The 25108-nt window shown below is 45.7% G+C and overlaps 2 protein-coding genes across 3 annotated transcripts; both read right to left on the minus strand.

Annotated features, from left to right (window-relative positions):
- Window positions 1–987: 987 nt before the first annotated feature.
- Window positions 988–7433, minus strand: mogs (mannosyl-oligosaccharide glucosidase). Its single transcript, XM_012831870.3, has 5 exons — window positions 5605–7433; window positions 4579–4940; window positions 4189–4412; window positions 3624–3817; window positions 988–3309 (listed from the first exon to the last, which is right to left on the minus strand). Exons 2-5 carry the CDS (start codon window positions 4925–4927, stop codon window positions 1530–1532), a joined length of 2547 nt encoding a protein of 848 aa, XP_012687324.1. The 5' UTR covers window positions 4928–4940; window positions 5605–7433; the 3' UTR covers window positions 988–1529.
- A 142-nt stretch (window positions 7434–7575) lies between these two features.
- Window positions 7576–24506, minus strand: pdcd4a (programmed cell death 4a). 2 transcript variants are annotated; one of them, XM_031560448.2, is made up of 12 exons: window positions 24263–24506; window positions 24006–24128; window positions 17196–17498; window positions 16879–16976; window positions 14496–14609; window positions 14118–14339; window positions 13438–13535; window positions 12931–13045; window positions 9856–9963; window positions 9474–9584; window positions 8456–8595; window positions 7576–8212 (listed from the first exon to the last, which is right to left on the minus strand). In XM_031560448.2, exons 2-12 carry the CDS (start codon window positions 24049–24051, stop codon window positions 8161–8163), a joined length of 1407 nt encoding a protein of 468 aa, XP_031416308.1. In that variant the 5' UTR covers window positions 24052–24128; window positions 24263–24506; the 3' UTR covers window positions 7576–8160. The 2 variants fall into 2 exon arrangements, with proteins under 2 accessions (XP_031416308.1, XP_031416309.1); XM_031560449.2 differs by lacking the exons at window positions 7576–8212; window positions 8456–8595 and adding an exon at window positions 8803–9087.
- Window positions 24507–25108: the final 602 nt, after the last annotated feature.

A 25108-nucleotide genomic window follows, 5' to 3' on the forward strand; every position in this document is an offset into this window, starting at 1 on the left:
GAAGAAAGCTTCGCTCCAATCAGAGCAGACGGACACACTCTCACTCTTCACCATTCAGTCTAACTTGACTTAAAGGTAGAGTCGACCATTCTGGGAAGATATTTGAGCTCAACAGCCATTCAAATGACATCCCTGGCTTCAGTGCTCTCAAAGAAATGTGTTGATTTGCTGTTATCGCTCATGGCTCGGTCCGAGCGACTATGTTTGCTTCCGAGTTACAGAGGCAGGACTGTGTATTAACACCAGTGCTTCTTTAGCGCACACAAAGCTAGAGGACCCTGACAGCTAGATGACCCTGAGGAGCAATTCACTGAATTTGACAAAAAGTGTATTGGATTGGAATCACAGACCTCACCTTTAATACTCATCTCTGTGCACGGTCCAAGATACTCACACAAACTATAAGAATGGTTTTGTGATCTAGAACCTTAAAACCACTTTGAGGAATATAGGACTGGCACATATTTGGGCTACATCCTGCATAGTGCAACACGGCCATACAGAGAGAGGGCTTTTTCATGACCACTGAATGTGTCTGTATGAAGTGACTGATTATGAATCCAATCCTAGTGACCTACAGCGGATGAAAATAACTAGTTCCGGAGAAAAGAATGTGATGTTCTAACTAAACATAATTCATTAGCTACTTTTCTCTGAAGCCTCTGTAATTAACACCCCCTGAAACACACAGTTTTGCATTATTAGTCTGATACTAATAATATATACATTCTCCTGTTCTCTTCACATTGTAATTAGTCTGATGTATACATTCTCCTGTTCTCTTCACATTGTTATTAGTCTGATACTAATAATATATACATTCTCCTGTTCTCTTCACATTGTAATTAGTCTGATGTATACATTCTCCTGTTCTCTTCACATTGTTATTAGTCTGATGTATACATTCTCTTGTTCTCTTCACATTGGCAGAGCACACTAGGGGTGCTTCAGTAGAGCACTGACACCTCAAATAAACACATGCAGATCTTTGGAGAATTTCATTTTTATTAATTTGTTTGTTCTTCCAACAGCAGGGTCAAAAAGGTACTCTGTTCTGATGTATTATCTGTTGTATTTTGCAGGAATACCTTGCATCTTTACCCTGAGGATTTAAATGAACTGTTAGGGATGAGCAAGAAATGGCTCCAGAGTTGTCTTCTTCTTTCTATGTTCTGGAAATTCTGTATAAAATGCACTTGGCTGGGCGATGTGGAAACCCAAGCTGAATTCCTTCTGTGAGACTGAATCAACTGACCAATGTCACTTAAAAACATCTAAATAATACCAGTGATATGTCCTGCCAGGACACAAGTGAACTGACGTTAACCACCATTAAGACAAAAACAAAGATAACGAATGTCATGGAACTCCTTCAGAACAAGTACACCTAGTAACCATGGAAATACTCAGATGACATCAGCTGACACATTTGAGAAAACAGGCTAGAGATGATGGCACCATTCAATAAACAGGAAGAGAAGCAGAGATGATGGCACCTTTAATAAACAAGTAGAGCAGTAGAGTGACTGTCAGTACTGCTCAGCCATCATGAGAACAGTCAGCGCAGACCAGCCAGTGAAGGGGTGACTGCCCTGTCCACGGCCTGTACCGTCATTGTACTGTTCCCACACGTAACCTGTGTCCATGTACTGTCTGTAAACATTATTGACAAGGTTAGTCCTGAGCTCTTGGTAGAGGGCAGCTGCATGTTCCTGATATGGCCCTTCCAAGTTGCCGTAGTGGTGCAGGGCCCTGACAGCCAGGTAGTTTATATTTATCCATATAGCACCACGCCAGTAGGGGGCATCGTGCTCCGTGTTCCGCTCCATGTAGATGGGGTCGGTGCGGGAGAGCGAACGCAGGCCGTATGGAGTCCACAGGCGGTCGGGGTCCCTCATGTCCCTCAGGATGTGCTCCAGCTTGGGCGAGTCGGGCGTCAGGATGTGCAGTAAGAAGGGGAAGAGGCTGACGTACCCCAGTGCGTTGACAAACTGCAGCTTAGGGGCATTACGCCCTGAGCCGACCGAGCGCACCAGGCGTGCCACGGGGAACTGGTGCCGCGGCTGCCCGGGGGGCACGTACACCTTCTCCCGCAGCAGGGCCACGGCGTGAGTGTGGTTGCCATAGTCACTGAAGGCGCGCAGCTGCTCGGACCAGTGCAGCTCGGCCAGCAGCTGGTTGTCGCTGAGCATCTGGTGGGTGCGCTCGTACTCCTGGTGTGGCTCCCCCAGAAGCTGCGCCACTCTAGCCATGATCCCCGACGCCTGAGCCATCCAGCAGCGCAGGTCCACGTGCCGCTCGTCCGCAGACGGGTGAGACGCCCGCGGGTAGTCATCCAAACCCGAAGTCAATGTCTTGGGGTTGAGGAAGACGTTGGTGTCCTTGTCTCTGCCCCTCCAGCGGTAGGAGTTGGGCAGGGGTCCGACCTGGGTGGTGTTGTACCATTCAAACCAGGTCTGGAGTCGCGGGTAGAGCCTGCGGAGGAACGGCAGAGTTCCCTGGGTGGAGGGAGCATTGGGCTGAGCTGCCAGCTGCTCCACCAGCTCCTGCAGGGCCAGGAAGAGGGTGGGGGGGTTGGCGTTCTCATTGCGCTGCACCACAAACTCTGAAGGAACTTTGCTCCGCGCCTCATCGCCCAAGATCTGCTCACGTGGAATCCAGCCCTCGACGTTGATGAGGTCCAGCCAGTGAGCCACAGCCTCTCGTGTCACCTGAGGGTCCCACTTGCTCAGGAGCAGCTGGTGGAAGCCTTCGTCCCACAGGAAGCCCCGGGGGAAGAAGGAGCGAGAGGGCACGGCCGTGAAGAGCGGCCCCTCCGGGTAGAGCAAGGGGTACTCATTATAGACAGACTGCACAATGGACTGGCCGTAGAAGTAGCCCATGCCACCCAGCATGTTGCTTAGCGCGGCCTTGCTGAACTTGACCTGGGACTGGCTGAAGCCCTTAGCCTGGAGGCCAAAGGTGTTCTCAAACTTCTGGTCGAAGGCCACCTTCCTCTTCTCCAGCTCCTCAGTCAGAACTGAGCCTGCGAGCTGGTCTGGTCGATCGTGGAAACTACCGGACTCGAAAAGAACCTCGATCTGGAAGGGCGTCTGGACTGTAACCTGGTGAACCACGAAGTCGCTCTCCTTCCGGTTGTCAGCTGGTTTCTGTTGGTGGTGTTGGTGGGGAGGCTTATAGGTGTCCACGGCGATGTAGGGACGCTTCTCACCTGATGGAGGATTGAAGACAAACCTCCGGTTCATGCTGTTCTTCACAATATCCGTGAGCTTCTCCAGGCCAGGAGTGACTGTCTGCAGGTAGTTGTAACTGTGGTGAAGAGAGCCATTCTGTCAGTCAATAGAAGTCTTTTTTTTTTTTTCAATTTGACACAACAGGCAGCTGATCCCTGACAAGATGTTTTCAAGAAGTTTTCATTTTAAAGCAAAAATTAAGTGACAAAGAATAGTAAACACTGATTACATTAGAAGAAATAAATTAATTCACAGGTAATGATGTATCATAATGCACAAAATCTTACATATTACATAGTGTGACGTACTAAACATTCCTAAACATTCAACAGAATAACCATCAGTTTAATTGAAACATAGACATTAAAGTGTGAGGTGAACTATGCCTACCCGGCATATTTAGCACTGGCGGCGTCTCCAGCGGTGGGTTTGCGGAAGGTGACCTTGAAGTGGCCAAGCTCCTCTGAGGTGCCGGTGACCGTGCTCAGCCGGTTGCGCTCCTCCACGTGTGCCTGCAGCGCCCCTTGGGTGTCCGTAGCAACATAGAACATGAGAGAGATGACCGGTGCGTGGGCGGCAGAGCTCTGGGAGAGAGGAGAGAGCCAAAGAGAAAGGTCAGCAGAAGTCACAAAGTAATCAAGCAACCAGATGAAGACAGCCAGCCAGGCAAGGCGGCACGGAAAGCCACTTTAGAATGCCTTTCTGTCAAGTACAAGAAGAACGAAAAAACCACTGCCACTGCATATAAAGCTGTGTCCTGGCCCCTGAAATGGGCCAACAAACCATAACAAACCAAAGAGGCTAAACTCAACGATTCTTTTGCGTTGCGTTTCGAGAGCATAGTCATTTACCAACATAACAAAACTGGTCTCTCTAGACTAGGTAAGGTAATTCGGTCTATTGAAGAAGGAAACATCAACTCTGCTGTGAGCAGCCAGTCACTCTCCCCACTCACATGCTGTTTGGCCGTTATCCTCCATGTCCAGTCTCCACCGTGCTCCCCACCCTTACGCTTCACAAACTCGGTGGTGAGGGTGAAGTCGCTGTCCCGGATCTCCTGCACACCGAAGCTAACAGCATCATGCATGAGCCACCCATACCCCTGCAACCGGTCACTCTGCTCGCAGGTGTGCCTGAGGTTCACATCCATGTCAGAGAATTGACGGAACCACATCAGTCCTAAAGGAGTTTGGAGGAGAGGGTAGGAGGTGCACGCACAGACAAAAAGACTAAGCATTTGTCAACAATTAGACCCACATGGTTGATCTTGACAATAAATGGAGTATACACACAAACACGAATAATGTCTGATATAAAGGGAGGTGCTAATCAGAAATATCCATACCAGTGACCACAGAAGTGGGGCTCCTGGTCTTCATGCCAAAGTACACCTGAGGCCGAAAGGACCCCCAGAACCTCTCAGGGGATACCTCTGCACTGGTGCTGTTTGCATCCAGCACGCGTGGGGACGTGTGTAAGGTCACCACCCTTTTAGCCAGGGATGAGCGCATGTAGAGAGCATAGAAGAACCATATGAGGCTGAAGATGCAGAGAACGATGGAAATGTTGATGAATACTTTGCCGAGGTCAGTTTTCTTTTTCTTCTCCTTACGGTGTGGGACTGGCGGTTTGTCATCCGTCCTAGGGTGGGATAATCCATCACCTGCCACAATCCTTTTTCTCTGCCGGCCCATTCTTCCCTAAAGGCTACAGTTACAAAGACAGATACCATCAGGCACGACGGGATAATGACGAAACAGAAGCATTGTCTCTGTTGGTCACGAACAGAAATTCACTCCGAAATATCCAACAGTTCATGTAAAATAGGTAGTGGTGTGTATGACATGAGTAAACATTATACTAACATTAGCTTACTGATTATAGCTCGAGACACAGTTCAATGACATATTCGAGGGAAGTGGAATAAACTACAAAGTAACATGCAGTTTATATATGGAAAATGTCCAATAGAAGGATCTTGCATAGTAAAGAATAACGTCTTATAACAGAAATAACTGTGAGTTTTGACAAGCTGGGTCTAGATAGACGAGATCTTGCAATCAGGAGACACATAATGTTAACTAGTGAATAGTTTAAAGAAATCACAATGGGATCCCTGCATAATCAGCTTCCAAAAGAGGAAATGTGCATTTCTTTATTATTTCTCTCAACACGTACGTGTATATACAAGTAAGCATTAACGTTTTTAAGGTTAGCCAACTGGCTAACAGTAACTACCGTATGAATGACTTCAGGTGTCTAACATGAAGTCCAAGAAATTGGCACGACCGCCATTTAGGAGGTCTGTGAAATCATGATTCAGAGTGGCTTCATCATATTTGAGCTTAACCATAGCATGCTAATTAAATACCTTAAGATTTGCCTCGATTTTCAGCGGCATATAGTAGTCCTGTTACTTCCTGGTCAAAGACGCCATCTGTGCCGTCTCCTGACGTGTCCTCATCTCTTGCCGACGTCATCGAATGCAGCTTTTTCAATTCACTTTACGTTTCACAAATATCTCTGACATATCTTCCCCATCTTATATCTTGCAAGCATTACACCTCGAAACGGTAATTTCTTTAAAAGACAAAGACAATTATGTTAACCTACCAGAAAACGTTGTCCTCCTCTTTTATTTTGAAGTTTTGTAGAAACTGCAATTGCTACTTGCAGCCGGTGACATGCGCTAAAGCGCTGCTGCAGAGGAACCCCTTCTCGTTTAGGTATATGCCCTTTAGGTGACATGAACCGAGTTTGAGGATTTTCTTTAGATTTCATGTGCAGCTGGAAATATCTGATACAAGTACTGGGATAAATAACTGGATTAGACAACTGCAATCATTTTACCATCACAGACACCATTCAAGAGCAATGAACTTTTATTGAAATAATTACAGTGTCAAAATGAACTGTATTGGTAAAGCTGGGATTCTGTAACAGTAAGAGCTATTGAAAAATAATGCTTCTGCTTCAAAAAAAAAAAAAAAAAAGGTGTCCCATGAACAAATTAATACAAAGATGGGGCTTATGTACAAAACAGGCAACACTTTTTGGTTATGACATCACATGCCAAAAGAGCTTGACACCATATTGGTTTCATCTAGTAGATGGATGGAACTTTGACAGACATACTGGAAATAGTAGTGATTTCACAAACCATAATCAGTTTACTTATTCAGAACAATGCGTTGTTGAAGAAACTTAATAACCCACAGTGGGGGATGCCTTAAGTAAACTCCACACCTGTACCAATACATTTTTTTCTTGTGGGTGGGATCATAGCATGTTCCTCATTGATTTTGAAACCAGTCAGTGTCATATTAAACTTCAGGCTTTCAGCCCAGGTATATTTGAGTATCTATCAAGCTCTCTCTCTCCCGTGCACGCACACACGCGCACACAAAATGATTGAGCGATCTGCCCTCTTTCAACAGGGAGAAAAGAACACTCACTGAAAAACAAACAAACAAACAAACAAACATACATTCACAGAAGGAACAGTCCTAACCATGGGGGAAGAGCTGTGGAGTGAAGCGCATGCCCCAGTGATGGCGGTTACCTGCTGAGGATGACGTGCACTGCCTACACTGCTTTCCAAAGCCCCAGGGACATGACCAATCCTAAAAGCTAACTACAGGCAGTTTATTGCTACAGGACACATACACTCGGGAAACAACATTCGCATTTTGAAAACAAGCATGGTGATTGACGCAAATTATTATCCACTTGAAACCCACCACCCCCCAGGCCATTTACATCATCAAGGGCCCATGCACTGCTGAGCCTCTACACGCAGCCCATATTTCAATGAAAGCTTCTTTATTTGGGTGGATTTTTATTCTTTATTTTTGCCTTGGCACTAGACATATTCTGCTCAGAATGTGTTCTTCAACTGTGACAATCTTTCATGACCCTAAAATTTGGGGTCAGATGTACATGAATTGGGACCGTAAATACGATTTGTATCTGATATTACTCTCCTATGTACATAGAGTTCCCACTTAAAGGAGGAATATCCTGCACTCTCTTCAAAGGGTGAAAACTGGGGTTTCAGACCAAGTGAACTGACACACAGTTTACAAAACCAGATTTGGTTAGGATCTGGCAAGAGATTTCCAGTAAATAAAAAAAAGACTATTTCACAGTTTGAGCTCTTAGTTTGGACTGGGTGATAAGGCCTTATACTGACAGCAGTAATGAAATCAAAGAGGAAGAGCTGATCCCTATATAAGTGAATACAACAACGAAAGGTGAAGATGGAGACACCATGGGCCAGAGTTTGGGTTCTGAGGAAAAAAGTACCTTTTAATGTCCAGGTGCATTTTCTTCGATTCGATTAAAAAATATGTGCTTTTTTGCGTTACACATGCGAAGTAAAGAACAAAACAAAGAGGACACATCACTGTAGCAAAGCAAACAGAAGCCAGAAAACACCCTTACCCCTTCAAACCCCTACACCAGGGCCCAGAGTCATCCCTCACCCCCCCCCCCCCCCCCCAAACCTCAATCGCTCCAGACGCCTCCACCTCACAAACCCCACCCATTGAGCCAGGGGGAGCCACGGGCCCATTCCCAACAATAAAAATGAGAAAAAAAACGAAAAAGGACCCACAAAGCCCTCTCCAAAACCGAACGAAAACCAAAATTAAACAAAACCAAAAGAATGAGAACAACACCAGAGAGAAGAGAACAGAGGTGTTCTGGGACCACGGGCTCTCCTTGATCAGGTCTGCCTCCAGCTGCTGATGGTGCTGGAGGTGGAAGTGTGGGCGACTGTGTGGATGGAGGTGGCGGTGTTGATGACGGAGGGCCGGGGCCAAGCAGAGCAGGGGAATGGAGTCTGACGACACCTCTGGCCTGCCCAGCCTGGGACCTGGGGAGTAGGCTAGGGGGGGTGGGAATGCCAGACCTCGCCGCCCCCAGTTTAGCTCTTGACGAGCCCACCGTCGCCCTCACTCACAAAGCGTTTACGCCCCCTAGTGGAGGCAAATAGTAATTTTAGCGATGCACACCACATCCGCACCCGAACTCACACAACTCATCAAGACATCTTTGCCAGAAAGTATTGTTTAAATTACAATTTTAGCAAAGTACTATGTTTCAAGGTTAACGTTATTTTAAAAATAAGAATGATCCTATATTCATCATACAAGCTTAGCAAATGAACAATCCTCCTGATTTGAAGTACTCTTTCAGACATGGCATTGTACGCCACTAACCTCGAGGGACAGGCATCTCTCAGTTGTTTGGTGATGACGGACTCCTGGTAGCAGAGGTCCACGAACGACTCCATGATGGAGTGGGCATGAGGCACATCCACGTTGATCTCGGGGAGTTCATCGTACACTCTCTGGAAGCCCTGTGGTAAGAGTACAAGAGCATGTCAATGTGTCAACAACACCTGAAACTTTAAAGTTCTATTCGTACACTCTCTGGAAGCCCTGTGGTAAGAGTACAAGAGCATGTCAATGTGTCAACAACACCTGAAACTTTAAAGTTCTATTCGTACACTCTCTGGAAGCCCTGTGGTAAGAGTACAAGAGCATGTCAATGTGTCAACAACACCTGAAACTTTAAAGTTCTATTCGTACACTCTCTGGAAGCCCTGTGGTAAGAGTACAAGAGCATGTCAATGTCTCAACAACACCTGAAACTTTAAAGTTCTATTCGTACACTCTCTGGAAGCCCTGTGGTAAGAGTACAAGAGCATGTCAATGTCTCAACAACACCTGAAACTTTAAAGTTCTATTCGTACACTCTCTGGAAGCCCTGTGGTAAGAGTACAAGAGCATGTCAATGTCTCAACAACACCTGAAACTTTAAAGTTCTATTCGTACACTCTCTGGAAGCCCTGTGGTAAGAGTACAAGAGCATGTCAATGTCTCAACAACACCTGAAACTTTAAAGTTCTATTCGCGTGAAGAACTTTTTTTGGAGGAATGTCTTATTGTTTTGACAAGAAGCTGTAGAAGAGGTGGGATCATCTAAAGTCCACCGGTTAGTATCGGAAATCCCTTCAGGAGGTCCTGTCGGGATTTATTTTCCGATACTCATCGGCGGACTATACATGATCCCTTACATACAAGACAACATGCTAAATGTCTTGACTACAAATACAAAATCATCGTACAGTCCAATATGTAATTTCACTCATTATACTATACCATTCCAAAATGGCCCATTTTCTATTGCTGGCGATTAACTGAATGAAAATGTAGTTTTCACCAAAGTACTGACCCGATTCATCTGGTCCAGTGTGATCAAACCCATTTTCCAAAAGGCCTGGAGAAGTTTCACCATCATCTTAATGGCCTTATCGCCTTTGGACTCCAGAACCATGACAACAGCCTGCAGAGCCCAACATACACATACTGCCATTGTCAATATGGATAATGACCGATAACAAACACATACTGCCATTGCATGCCCGATAACAAACACATACTGCCATTGCACATCGTTTAATTTCCCAGAGGGTCAGTGTTCTTTATTTACTACTCAGCTATCAGCCATTGGACCTAACACACAAACACGACAATAACTATTTTATTTGGTCAAAGGTCAATGGTTTTCTGATGCAGCAGGGAGGCAGCATTTCACCACACAGACGATGTTTTACCTCATACACCAGTTCATGGTGGAAGTGTGGGACCTCCAGGTCCCGTAGGCATCGCTCCGCCTCAGGAACATCCCCTGAGATCAGGTACTCCTTCAGCAACAGGTTCATCTGCAACACACAAACGGCCTTGCATCAGCACTGCCTACTCTCCTGGAGTGTTTATTTAATGACCCAGACAATCTAATCTACTTCTGCCCAGGGCAGATAGCGGATATCAGCCTTACCAATAAATTGCAAAAGAATCATTGTGGACAGACATGGCTGCTACACCCAAAACCACAAACTGCCCATCACAGACCACACCTCCTCTATTTAAGCTACTGAACGCTGAGTCATATTTGCTTTGTACATTTGATAGCCAGCGAAAATAGGTCAATTGCGAAAAAGCAACTTTTAAACAGGGCAAGTTCCCTTCACTGGGGAAATTCTGTTCACCCAAACCATGTTTTGCTGATTTATAGGATTTATCTCGTCTTGTGATGTCATTGCTTTGATAATAACTGTGTATAGTTGAAGGCTATAACTTGTGATTTTAAAACGACCGCTTGCAAAAGTGTTTTCGCTCATTTTCACATTTCCATGTGGACACGAATGAGCTCAAAAGACAAAAAAAAAAAAACATAGTTTTCAAAACACTCAGGACCCTTCACAGTCCATCTTACACAAAGCCCACATGCCTCTCAGGGAAGCACCTCAAAGGCACTGACCTCTTAAGAGGCTCTGCTTCCAATGCCAGACGCAAACAATCCCCTGAGGAATGGGTCTGAGGAGCACAACCACCCATCCCCTCACTCCATCACTTCTCCACCTATACCACTCCACTCCATCTCTTCTCCACCTTTACCACTCCACTCCATCACTTCTCCACCCATCCCCTCACTCCATCTCTTCTCCACCTTTACCACTCCACTCCATCACTTCTCCACCTATACCACTCCATCACTTCTACACCTTTACCACTCCATCTCTTCTCCACCTTTAACACTCCACTCCATCACTTCTCCACCTTTACCACTCCACTCATCCTTTATTAATCAAGGCAGACGCCATTCTGTGTCATAAAGGACTATGTCAGGGCCATGTTTATGCTGGCTAATCTGGCTGCAGTAGACAGTGTTTACTGACTTCTATGAGGACATGGAGGCAGTGAGGAGAGATAAGATGGCTCAGAGACAGCCCACCACTGAGATTAGGAGAGGGCACAGAGGACTAGGATCTGGAGCTCAGGTCTGTTCACAGATGGTATGGAGTCAGTGAGGGGGCACAGTGGCCAAAGCATGGGTCATTTCCTAGTGGTTTCATCATCAGTCAACCAGTGGGAAGTCTGGGTAGCCTCATCCTGGACAAGCATTCGTGCTCTGGCACGCGCTCCGGCACGCGCTCCATACTGATGCAGGCCTACTCGACTATCAGTTTATAGAAGGGAAGGGTGGTTTACCAATCTGAAGTGGATAGCCATATATGTCGATCATCTCAACTTTGGCATGAAATTGAGAGGTAATGTCTGTCCAAAAAAACACAGGATGCTAATCAGTAGAGACCCCATGACGTGTTAGTCAATCCAAGAGCAACCCACTCAGTCAGCTTGAGGGGTTTTAAACACAGGGTCCACTGTGGCCCTACAGAGGCTGCTGCAGCAGCCAGAGAGGCCTGTGCTGCTGGATGGCCAGGAAATCATACTGTCAAAGAGGCGGCTACAGAAACGGCCAGTTATGCAACAGCAGAAATGGCTGGCTGTCCCTGCCTCCACCTCAGGGCCTGGCAGGCCAGCTAGTGGCGTCTGCAGAGGAGAGGGCCGGCCCAGGCCAGCTAGTGGCGTCTGCAGAGGAGAGGGCCGGCCCAGGGCAGCTAGTGGCGTCTGCAGAGGAGAGGGCCAGCCCAGGCCAGCTAGTGGCGTCTGCAGAGGAGAGGGCCAGCCCAGGCCAGCTAGTGGCGTCTGCAGAGGAGAGGGCCGGCCCAGGCCAGCTAGTGGCGTCTGCAGAGGAGAGGGCCGGCCCAGGCCAGCTAGTGGCGTCTGCAGAGGAGAGGGCCGGCCCAGGCCAGCTAGTGGCGTCTGCAGAGGAGAGGGCCGGCCCAGGCCAGCTAGTGGCGTCTGCAGAGGAGAGGGCCGGCCCAGGCCAGCTAGTGGCGTCTGCAGAGGAGAGGGCCAGCCCAGGCCAGCTAGTGGCGTCTGCAGAGGAGAGGGCCGGCCCAGGCTGCAGCATGCTTGTTTGTTTTGGTGGGGTGGTCAGGTGAGGCTCTGTGTGGGATACATGTGTTTGTTCAGTCCCTTGGGGCCCTTTGTGTACCACTGTATAGACCTGAAAGGACACCCTACTCAGAAAGGCAGATAGAGACAATTCTGCTGACATGAGCATTTAACACAGACCAGCCTGTGGCTACGCTCCCACCATGCATTTCACTCCTGTTTATGTTACATAACAGCAGTCATGGATGCCAAATGGCGTACTACTGCACCTTAAAATGATATTCACTTAGAGCCGAGTGGGGAAGTAATTATAATACGTTTTTTATGATGAACCACACTATGGTCATCATATTTATGTTATTCCTTTAAAAACTAGTCTACACAGTAGTGAAAGAAAGGCAAGGGATGAAATTCCATGTTTGAAGCTATGAAGATAACTGCTAAGCACTCCGTTATTTTGTGTTCGTTAACTTGACGTAAGCACAAACACATCTTTAGAGTAGACAGACTGTAGACTTTACAGTATGGAAGATTACCAGGATCAGACAGCTTTTTTAGCCCCCACCTTCATGCCCCAGGACAACAGGATTTAGGAAACCTCACACAATCAACTCACAAAATCACTGGCTACTTTCCAGTTGCCACGGAGAACAGGAATTACTATCAGGTACTTGCCTCAGTATACAAATAATTGTTATTTCATCACAATTCTGTGTTACATTTTTTCCAAAAATGTTTCTACACAATTGCAATTTCATCCTCTCAGATAACAATGCTAAGTTGATGCACAGTCGTTGACACAGTGCTAATAGTCAATCTTATTCCATTCTGTCAAATGTGAACCTTGATATTCCCAGCCCCCACATCCCATGGGCTCGGTCCCTTACCTCTTTGATGAGATGTTTGACAGGTCTCTGGCCACCTCCCACTCCCCACACATTATCTAGCCGCATAATTCCCCTCTTCATGGAGAGGAGGACAGCTGCTCTGTCCAGTGCAGCTCTGAGGTACAAACACACACACACACACACACACACACACACACTGTTAACAACAGTTATTAATATTCATTTCACATCCCTGCACTGGCTATGTGCTTAGACTTGACAGATATTTGAAACGCTAAAAGACAGCATATCTTTGAATATCATTAAAAAAAATTAATAAAAAAAAAAAGGAGAAATGCGGACATCTGATTTCAGGGAGAGCCACCAGAACCCGTCCTGGCATGAGGCTGCACTACTCCGGGGGCGGATGTCTAAGCTAACAGTGAAGCTGCAGCCTCTCAGAAGGGCCGATCTGGCAACACTTCATTCAGCCAAAGATGAGTTACATGAGATACAACACTGCCTTCAGATAAACGGCACATCCATGTAGCAACCGCTCTGACTGACCTGGCATGGTCACAGTCCACCTTGCCTTTGTAGCGGTTGAGGAAACTCATTGGGAGAACATGGTCCGCAATGGCTCTGGCTACGAACTGGCCCAGCATCTACAGACACACCAGCGACACCAGTCAGCGTGCATGCATGCAGACACAGGAAGTTAAAGGGAGGGGAGTTCATTGTGGATTTAAGGGGAAACTTTGGGATTTTTCAACCTGGGCCCTATTTCTAGATATTTTAGTGTCCAATATTTTAAGAAATTGGACCATAACCGAGTTAGAACGTAAAACCGGCAATGCAAAAACTGCTATACAATGGAAATCCTATGGAGCAAGCATGCACTGTTTGAGCCACTGACAAGTTAATTAATGTTATTATAAGGGTCTCCCTTTGAAAATCGACTACAGGCCCTGAATGGGGTGGTACGTCAGAGGCCGGAAGAAGCAAATGGTAAAACACTGACAGTACGAAGTCTGTTCCTTTGTGGAGATCCTTATTATATGGGTCTGATGTTGGCAGACCCATATAATAACATTTACGAGCCTATCAGTGGCGAAAACAAGTGGTTTACTTTGACATGCATGCTTGGTCCACTGGATTCCATTGCCGGTTTTAGCGTTCTAACTCAATACTGGACCGTTTTGACCCTTTAAGTCACATAACACATCTTAAGCTGCGTGAGGTCCTACCTGTGGGGCTTCAGGTGTGTCCAGGATGAGGTCAGGCAGCTCTTTGAGCATTCTGTCAAAAGCACGCGCCATGTCGCTTTCAGAGAGCATTTTGCCGGAGAGGTCAGACAGCAGGCGGGAGGTGAGCTCCCTGTGGCTGGCTTTGTACTCGAAAGACAAAGACACGGCCATTGAGGAGAACTCAAACTTGTGTGACCCTAAATTCAGCTCCTTCAGCAACATCTGAGGGAGAGACACGGTGGGAATGCGTGAAAAACAACAACAAAAGGAAATACACATCCTCACTCATGCACACGCTCATTGCTTTCAGGTAGAGTAGAGACACCTTCTCATGGGCGTAAGCGTGTCGTCCAGACGAGGCCTACTGGCACTCCTTACCTGCACTTCTTTGGTGTCTCCGTGCTGAAAGTACTCCTTCACGATGGGGTTGACCATTTTCACCAGTTCTTTCTCGTCCAGCTCCGGCACCACAGTGGCGTATATCGTGTCTCCCTATCAGACCACACAAACACACACAGGTGGTGACATGTCTGTGACTGCTGGGCACAGACGCATACATACTCCAAAACTGGCACAGGAAGTTTCATGTGTGTTGAAGGTTTGAGGCTATGATGCTTCCCTGGAGCTCCTAAGTTCTGAGATTCAACTTAGTTTACTTTAAGTTTTTCCAGTACGCTTATGAGCCTTTGCTATCTGCAAAACACAGCAGTAAGTGGAGAACTGGAGTACTGCATTTGAGACGTTTATTTACGCTATTGGCCTGTAAGAGAACATATGTCCCAATTTAATTATACAAAATGTAGCTGTAGTGAACCATCTGCGTCAACGGCTTTAACTGCTTTAGCTGCGTTAACCAGCTTAATATTTTAACTCCCAAAACGATAAGCGCCGAGGTAAGTGGGAAAACCACAGCTGAGGAACCCTTCCAAGGACGATCCAGAGAACACAGTTATCAAAGCACTGATACGAAGGAGAAAATAGGAGAGAGTGTGTTTCGTGTGCACATGTGACATTTACCCTGCGCCTGCTGCCAGGAGGAAACTGGAGGAGAGAGAGAGCCTCCTCAATCTATTGTTTTGACCCACAAGGGCACTCTTTAAAGAAGGGGAAGAGTCTGCAGCACTCTAAAGGGCTTGGCCGTTTCCAAGCCACTGACTCACTTTCCTGTTTTGCTTTTTCCTCTCTGAAGTAATATAGTTTAGAGGGGTTAGGCAGAGTACGTGTTCCCAGTGATAACTCACGAATGTATGAGGAATGAGAACGGCGTAGAACAAAATAGCACACATATCTGGAATGCAGATCTAGATTTCATAACAAACCATATTAACGTTATAGATGTAGGCTTCACATCTGGAGTTCAAACCATATTTACGTTACAGATGTAGACTTCACATCTGGAGTTCAAAAACAATTCACTTTAGTGTTTCAGCTTTCAACTGAAGCAGAGTGAACCCTGGCTGGAGGCTGTACTCATTTCAGACTATATATGTGTGTGTGTGTGTGTGTGTGTGTGTGTGTGTGTGTGTGTGTGTGTGTGTGTGTGTGTGTGTGTGTGTGTGTGTGTGTGTGTAACTGGCAAGTACAACTCTTCTCTATAAAACTCTGTTGTTTGCTGAAGAAGTCTACTGAAAACAGCTATGAAATGAATCCAAAACATCTGAAATATTGCCAGGGAGCTGACCCTGCACCTCAACCCAACCACTTCCGAGTCCATTTCTGCAAACACATAATCGCTGTGAGAATTCCAAAGCTATGAAAGAAACGTGTTGAAATGGGCGACACTAAAACAGTTTGGGTACTCACACACTAAATAGCCTCATACACTAATGTGACAGTGCATGAATGCTGTCCATTCTTGAAAGCGCACAGAGGCCCCCAGGGACGGCCCCCAGGGACGGCCCCCAGGGACGGCCCCAGACAAGCGGCACACAGAGGGGACCAACACGGCTGCTGCTGCTGCTGCTCTCCCCTTGTCTGGCTGCACAATGTCCGCTCGCACTGAGCCCGTGGCCCTGCACTCAGCAATCAGCCGGCAGAACAGGAATCAGCAGGTTTGTGTTCGGACCAGCAAAGGGTCTGACCGGACAAACCGGCCAAACAAGAGGGGGGTTGTGATGAGTGGTCAGTTTCTTTCCACAACAGAGCTTCCCCTCAGATGAGCCACCAAAGCTCCTGCCACCTCCACACTGACAGCAGATGCTGTGTCTTTCTGCTGAGGCTCATTTTGATCAGAGAGATTGGTTAAAGTCTGAGAAATGAATCCGCTCAAAGCAATGATGAACACAAAAAATTGCCAGAGACTTACAACTACTTCTATGAACATACAATACAGGTCAATAGCAGAGACTTCAGGAGGCCTATTTCTTCTGTCTTACATAGAATCTGCCCAAAGGACAAGAATGATCAAACTGGTTAGGACTGTGAAGGACTGTCCATACAAGAAAGACGTGTTACTTGTCAACACGGGAACCCGATCCAAGTCGTCAATCTCTTGCAGCCCATCACACAAGCCTAGCAGGCACTTGTTTTTTGACATAATTTATGACTGCTGGCAATTTTGCAAATAGAAACACACCACACATAGAACCATGGATCTCCCGTGACAGCCACTAAATCTAGGCTACTTTTCCAGATTTCGCATCTAGCAAATGATCCCCTCTTTCCTAGTTACCATGAGGGTCGCACAATGACACCTTTGAAAGGGCCACATCAGTGAGCACAGACAGTCTGCGCTGGATACATGGCCTTGCCCACTCCTCACCTGTGCAACATCATCGTAGTTGGGGTCCTTGGCATCTGGCTCCTCCATCTCATAGACCATGCCTGCAGCTCCCCAAACCCCCTTTCCTCCAGCGCCACCTGACAACAGGAGGAGAGGACTCCACTTTAGTGGTAAATACCAAATGTTCACAGAAACGAAGACAGAAATTAAAGCTTTTCTCCAGTAATAAAAATCTTTGGGTTAAATATTGTCCTCTAGCTTATTATTAACCCCTTAAGGTAAGAACTCCAACCAGATACTCATCTGAAGTTACACCAGTTACGCCTTTAAAAGTTACACCTTTCACCAACACAAACCTTTCTTAGGCAGCCCACGTCCTTTGCCCGTTCTGGACTTGCGGTCGTTGACGTTGATCTTGCCCTTGGGGCTGTGGGGGTCGGCTCCCAGCTCTCCGCTGGCGGACTCCGAGAGCGACTCGCGGGTGGAGTCCCGGGAAGAAGACTTGCGCAGGCGGCGCTTGGCCTTGGCCTTGAGCTTAGCCTCATGCAGGGCCTTCTCCTGTGGGGTCCAGTTCCCATTCACCTCCGTCTCGCTCAGCAGGTCCTCATCCCCAAAGGAGCCGTCCTCCCCAGCCCGCTCCTGATCGAAGGAAAACACACCTAGGAGAAAGAAGACAGGAACATCAAGAGAGATTCAGAAGTTCAAAAGTCATCTTAAAAGAGAGGACATCACTCCTCGCTAGGCTCTTGCAGACTATAGATACCCATTCATTCATTTTTTCATGTGCACTGCATAGGCAAATGAATACAGTCGGAACATGTTGCAAACAACAGAGCTCAGGAGGTTAAGAGAAAATTTTGGTTTCTTAAAAGATCAAAACCAGAATCACTGACAGCAGCTTTAAAAGAGAAATTCATAGTATGCCTAGACAGTTAGCCAGGCTCTGTGAAACGAAACTGTCATACTACTCAAAACAAAAGCGCAGGTGATAGGAGGGAAAGAAGAAGAAGAAAAAAAAAAACAGTGGTTAGTGAAAGTGTTGCGTTGACTGAAGTAGATATGGCAACGGTTTAATTTCTTGCTGCAGATAAATGGGCTGTCAATTCTAACAACAAATAGCGAACCAGCAGTCAACAATAATGAGTGTATGTTTTTTTTTTAGCTTGCTAGGTGTTTTGTTAGTTTGCATTAATGTCCTGGCTGTGACGGTTATTTCCTCCATGGTCATCTGTTTTGAATAACTAAATGGCAGATATTGTGTGTAATATGGTTGTTCAGGACTGACAGTGTACACAATTTAGCACAACCTAGGATGAAGCCTATAGACCTTTAAAATTGGCCTATAGACCTTTAAAATTGGTGGATGTGAACTGTAATGGCATTGTTTTCTCCAAACCAGTAGAATTCAAATATTTTCGAAGCGAGCAGACCGGATACAACTATGCACTTTTCTTTGAAGGAGATTTGCTTAAGATTCTTAATGCATCCCAATAAGTAGGCCTACATGTCTCCCCAGAGCTCCAAACATGTTATTCAAAACATCGAGTAGAGTACACACTTTATTCAGTCATTTTAAAATACTTTGCCTCTGACCTTCTTCACTGAATGCGGGTGAGAAAAAAAAGAAGCTGTCTGTATGTGTGAAACCATACCCTGTACACCTCCTCCAGTGCCATCAGAACCTAAAATCGCACTGGTAATTCAATTACCAATGTGTATGGGAACTAACACAAAAAGTAACACTTTTAAGTGTATTCCTGCTACGCCAAAAGGCACAGTAAAAAACTTTGGGTGCACCAAAATTATAAAAAAAAACTTTAGGTGCACCTGTGCAACCAATGTAACATGTTAGTCTGGAGCCCTGTCATGGGTTTGATGCATGTATTCTCAAACAACAATACCTGCCCATGGGTGCATGGATTGTAACTTAAATGATTAATACATTCACAAAGTCTGTGTGGTTTGAGTGGTCAGTGTTTGGGACTTTCCTCACAACAGTGAGAAACCCCCCTGTCTCTCCCCTGTGCAATCATGTTGTGAACAATAGCCCTCCACACCTATCAGACTGAGAGCGTGGCATGGTCGCGGTGCACCAGCAAAGACAAACAGATCTAGTTAAGAGTGTCAGGTGATGATGATATGTCACAGAGAGCCCCAAACTGGTCATGCAAGTTTCTGCGTGACAAAATTTTTTTTTGAAACACAGGAAGAAAAACAAAAAAAACTGAATCTTGTTGTAGGAGGTGCTAAAACTAGCGAGCTCACTAGGTCCAATAAGCTTGCCTTGCAAACACAAACAGCATAGTTGGCACACATAAAAAGAAGCCAACACGTTAGTATTTTGGTGTATGCTTTGCAACATTGTACTGTATAAGCAGTTACATTTTCACAGGTTTCAGACCTAGAGCACAATATAAATACATTTTAGGATGTCATAAAAACTAGCAACCAACAAGAACGCGTAATGTCAAAAGAGTCAGCACAACAACAAAAATGCTACTCTAGAGTTCAAAAATAAGCGAGGAACCCAAAATGGCATTCCAATTAAATATGATAGAAATGTGAGCGCATCTGCTGCTATTAATGATCCTCCGCTCACCTATTCCACACACAGGCCCGAGGACAGACCAGGGACATTACACTCCACACTCAGTCTAGCCAGAGACATTTACAAATAACATGTGAAAGGATTTGCCACATGCCTAGTTATGGCACCACATGATGCAATGGAGAGAAATGTGTGTTAACATTAGCCATGGAGTTCTTTGGGTGGCGGTGGCGGGGGCCCTTATTGATAGGACAGAGAAGCTTGAACAGGAAGTGAGTGGGAGAGATGGGGAGTGAGCTCAGGCCAGACTCAAGCTTGTGTTGTCGTGGACACTGGACCTGTGTGTGCCGCTTCGCTACGCCCCCCCATTAGCCTGCTCCCCTGACTCCATTAAACCAAATACAAAACAGCTCATATATTATGTGAGCCATCAACCATTTAGATTAGTGACCATTTCCCCTCCCGTCTGCAGTAGTGCTGAACATGCCCACACTCCACACTCAGAACAATGACATGCCAGTGGAGCGACAACATTACCCAATGCAAAAATCACCACACTGGTTCTCCAACATGGCTGACTGCATGTCCGTCTCGAGCAAAACAACCCTCTTCAACCTCCGAGGATCACACCCATTTTTACAGCCTTTTGTTATCAAGCCAGCGCAAGAATAACGCAAGACTGTTTACTGATTACAGTGGCAAACAGTGCTGTTGAATGGCATCTAGTGATATTGACGGCTCAACGTTTTCTGTGCTTACAAACCCAAAGAGAGAGACGCGGTTAAAGCTCTCACAGCAGAGGACCATGATCTTTACTAGAGAGAGGAGGGGACACATGAACACAGCATGTTCAGTTGAAGGCTTGTACAGCTGTTTGTGACCCTCAAGGCTTGCTGTAGTTTGAGGCCCAGACAAGCACAAGAGGCCACAAGGCTTTTTATGACCAAGTTGGAAATGTTTCCTCCAGGGAATTGGGGCAACTCTGGACACAGGCCCATTCAGTCTGAACCTTTACATGCACTCTGCATACAGTATGGTTGTATGCATTTCAGTGGCAGCTGGCAAGACTACAGGGAGCACAATGGACATGCTGCACCTGTGCCATGCGGTCAGACATGGACGCGAACAAGGAGCACGTCCAGTAAACAGCCTTCGCTGTGGGACAACACCAGCACAGAGACGCCTGCGCGCGCGCGCGCACACACACACACACACACACACACACACACACACACACACACACACACACACACACACACACACACACACACACACACACACACACACACACACAAGTGCGCTCCATTTAGCAGCTCCAAGCACACCATCTCTTGCAACATTCTACCACTCCTCAAACAGCCTTTCCAAACGAGAAAATCAACAAACGGAGGGAACAGACATTTGAGACTCAAGCCAAGCAGGATGGGCCACATGGAGGACAAATGCTGATAGGGCAGTTTTTTCCTCCCTCTCTCTCTCTCTCTCCCTCCCTGCCCTCGGGTCGCTCTCCCCCCTTACCACTAGAAGAAGGGGTGACTACATATGGCAGTGTAGGGCCTGCCAGCGGTCACATGACTACTCCTCGTCTGCGAGGGACAAGAATCTCCCAGGGCGTAATAAATACCCCTTCATCCAGCAGCAGAGACTTATGGCCTATAGATTACAGACTGGAGCTAGGCAGAGCAGAGAGGGGGGAGGGAAAGAGAGAGAGAGAGAGAGAGAGAGAGAGACACTCCAGATTGCCCAAGGGAGCCACAGTTTCAACTCCACAAGACCAGAAAATAAATGCAAGGCCTCAACTCACCAACCAACCCCAGAACCCAAAAGCAGAGTTTGTCTGCATGAGACAGGCCACACTGAGCAATGGCTTTCCAAGTGGAGATATCTGACAACATGCTGCCAAAGGGTGTGTGCAAGCTGACCTGCATACTGTGCAAACACTGTTATGGAAGACACATGTATTTAACAGGGTAAGGCGGAATCTATGAAGCAGCACTATGGTTCCAACTGATCTAAAGACCAGGCAGAAGGGTTTTATTACTTTTATCATGATTATAGTAATCCAAGAAGCCTATCGGAACATCAGGTTCTGGCATCATGGCAGAGGCGACAAAGAAACCAGGGAAGACTGTCAGAAGATACGAAGAGAAGAAGAGAGAAACTTGTAAGAAGCAGAAAGGCAACTCCTCATGCCTGACCATCAGTATAACTGAGGGAACTGCTCACTGCAAGTAGAGGCTCACAGACAGCCTGAGGCAGTGGCCATTGGAGAGGCACCGAGAACACTTATGGTGAAAGGTGTGGTGGGTGTGGCTGACCAGTGGTCTAACAGAAAAACAAAGGGCCAAGAACCTATGAAATACAAAAGCCTTCATAGATGAGAACCACTGATGCCCTGTGAAATCACCAGTTTTTATTTTATTTCCCAGATCAAGATGTGGTCTTTCTACAGACAAAATCAAAAATCGATTGGGCAAATGTTACAGCATGTTCAAGGCTGCTCCATTTTCTATTTGCCCCTGGACCAGTAATCACCAAGAGGCTAGACAGGCATGTTGAGAGCCAGGCCAGCGTGTGACACACATTAAGCGTATTCAGTAGTCCATGGTCAAATCAGGCTTGACATTTGTGTGCGCACGGTCCATTATGTTCTCCAACATACATTTACCTCAGCTATTACGCAAATGCTCTTCTAGCAGGTACAATGGTTGGATACAAATGGGAAAGTTCGAAAATCTAAATATTAAAACCAAACTGTTGCTAAGTTTTACATAAAAGGAATTTTACCAGCAATAACCAGCAAGAGAAGAGAACAGTAACCCCAACATTTGTACTAGATTTGTCTGTTTATTTTTTATTCAATCTGGGACTTATTTTGAAGGTTTGTGCGATTTAAAATTATTAAAGAGACTATGGCTGAAGAAGCATATGCATAACGGAAACATGGATTGCATTCACTCACACAATGGCTTCTTTGACTACATGTTAATGCCACACCAGCAGGATTGTTTATTCAAGCGTGTCAGTCTATCGTTGCAAAGTGCCACACAAGTTCCCTTATAGTGCCCATCTGGGCCTTCCTGCACTGGCCACACTATAGGTCGGGTCAGGATAGCACTGGGTGGTAAAGGAACACTGTGGTGCTTACGTTAACCGTTAAAACAAAACGTAGGTTAATGGGGTAGAATGAATGATTAGGGAAGACGCAACGCTACACAGAGTAGCTATTCAACGGTCACCATCTACGGGTCGGGTCAGGATAGCACTGGGTGGTAAAGGAACACTGTGGTGCTTACGTTAACCGTTAAAACAAAACGTAGGTTAATGGGGTAGAATGAATGATTAGGGAAGACGCAACGCTACACAGAGTAGCTATTCAACGGTCACCATTCAACCGTTGATCTATTTACTCGATCTACAAAACACTGATCACTATAGTAGTGGACACACCAATAAATATCCTGCGATTCATTGATAATATAAAATAAAATATATATTTTACGTAACCAACGAGTACAAGGAGCCTGTATGTTACGTAAGGAACAGCTATTGGTCCGTATAGCGATATATATTCGCCTGCGTCACTTAATCCACAGAAAGGCATGAGTACATCGAGCAGAGTGAATCAATGGTGCACAGAGCTGAAATGTCATCCCAAAACATCGGAATGTTCAACCATGACAAGTAAACATGATTGAGTACGCTAGCGTAATGCATATTGTAAGCACCAACAAAACAAATTGCGGAAGTGAGAAGGAAGCATCACATCAGTTAAGTGTTGTCGTAGATATGAAAACACCAACTGGAGATTTATACTGCTCATAGCGTCAACATATTATGTACAGTCTAGCAAATGTTGTGTCAAATGGTTTGCTCTAAACTGTAAAGGTCACAACATATATTTGGTGATTTGGCAAGGGGGCGTGGAATCAAAATGTTCTTCACACCACATAGCTGCGCTAGTTTCACTTCTACATACAAATCATGGGAAATAATCATCTCAAGCCAGTTCAGTAACATTAGCTCAGTTGTTAACATGAAATGAACCCCTGTTGCTGAGAATATAATTTACTAGACCGTGTGCATGTTACACCTTATGGTAGTTCAGTGACGGTCTGTTGTTGACACTGATACGCAGCTAGAGCGACAGCTAATTCAATTATGATACAAATACGATCTTGCATTGACAATTCCACTCAAAACAGACATCATGACAGCAAAACAAACAAAAACACTAAATAGTTAACATGAAATTAATCGAACTGTCCCCACCCGAAATGGTTAAATCACAAAGCATGTTCTTGCACGCGTTTTAACCTACAATAATTGGGTAATAGTAAAAATAATGAACATACACATTTTAAGCAAAACCAAATGCTCCCGTTGCCTTTGGTGTCTGTTATGATCACAGTCGACACCCCAAACAGTCGAGCAATCTAGCTAAGAAGTTGTCATTGCATGCGAGCACATGGTGGAGAGTACATGCAACTGCAGCCTTTCCGAGACAATGGCTGGAGATGAATGTAATGTTAGCGTATTAGCAAATATCTCATTCATGCACACCTCTAGCAATGTCAGAAAGAACACACATATGCTACAACATGAGAAATGCACTAACCATCGTGCTGTGCAGCGCCAGTCCATGTCTCAACTTCGGTCGCCATTGCTTTCGTTGCAAGGTAGCTGCTGACCGCGTGCTTGTTTATTGCTTGCTAGTTGCTTGCACGCCCAACGCGCCTGCCTGTCATAAAAATAAATGGTAGGGTTATGTTCGCGATTTTATCAGGATAAATCATTTAAGTGCTCTATGCACGATGTATGTTTTCGTGAAAATGTCCAATTATTTCCATGTAAAACCTCATTTTACCACCTCACCTTTCCAAACTCGACAAGCAAATCGTTAAAGCACGTTAGATATTCCCCACAAATTATAACCGTTAACCGTTACTGAAATATTGAACAAATGAAATCCCCCCAAAAATAAACAAATATAGAATCAAATCAAACAAATGAGTTAACACTTGCAAACTACAACTAATTAAGCATTCAAAGCTATGTGGGACTGAACACTAGGTCGTGCACATTTCAAGACTGCGCTGCAAAACAAACAAAGTCTGTTTTTAACTTTAGAACGTCTGGAGAAAATCACGTGGGGGAAATGTGGATGGGGAGTGGTTGAAATAGGGGCAGGAACATTGAAGCTCCGCCCAGTCAAACAGGAAGAAAATACAACGTGCTCAAAATAAGTTAAATATCGTTGCATTGTAGTATTTATAATTTGCCTTAATACCAAATGTCTCTAGCACATCGTCTCTATCCCAGGTGATGTTATACACTTTTTACTATTTACATTGGTGCGCGTGGGGTAGATGGGAGCACTAAGCCTATTTTACAAACAGGTCAGGGTGAAGGATCTGGTAGTAATAATGATTAATGAAAATAACTTTTGGATTTACCTCATCAATGTATGTGCTTATGACCAAAATGCCCATTCGCTTTTTGTTTGTTAGTTCAGAACCAGGCTTGGGAAACAGATTTGTTGCATACTTCTTGGGGTGACAGTCTGGTAGTTCAATAAACCATTTAGCAATACGTTAAAGAAATGTAGCTAGACTTTAGCAGGGTGAGGTTTCAAACCTCTCAGACAGCAGAAAAAAACATTAAGGGAGACTTGAATTTTCACCATTTCCTGACTGAGCAGTAGGAGCTATTACCTGCAGT

This window comes from Clupea harengus, chromosome 22 (assembly GCF_900700415.2).
Source record: "Clupea harengus chromosome 22, Ch_v2.0.2, whole genome shotgun sequence".
Classification (NCBI taxonomy): Eukaryota; Metazoa; Chordata; class Actinopteri; order Clupeiformes; family Clupeidae; genus Clupea; species Clupea harengus.

Coding starts and splice junctions, on each gene's coding strand:
- mogs (XM_012831870.3), bottom strand. CDS start 4,927: ATGGGCCGGCAGAGAAAAAGGATTGTGGCAGGTGATGGATTATCCCAC. Junction 4,413..4,578: donor CCCCACTTCTGTGGTCACTG/GTATGGATATTT, acceptor AAACTCCTTTAG/GACTGATGTGGTTCCGTCAA. Junction 3,818..4,188: donor GGATAACGGCCAAACAGCAT/GTGAGTGGGGAG, acceptor CCTCTCTCCCAG/AGCTCTGCCGCCCACGCACC.
- pdcd4a (XM_031560448.2), bottom strand. CDS start 24,051: ATGGCGACCGAAGTTGAGACATGGACTGGCGCTGCACAGCACGATG. Junction 9,964..12,930: donor TCAAACATCTCATCAAAGAG/GTAAGGGACCGA, acceptor TGTGTGTTGCAG/ATGAACCTGTTGCTGAAGGA. Junction 8,213..8,455: donor AGAGATGCCTGTCCCTCGAG/GTTAGTGGCGTA, acceptor TGCCTCCACTAG/GGGGCGTAAACGCTTTGTGA.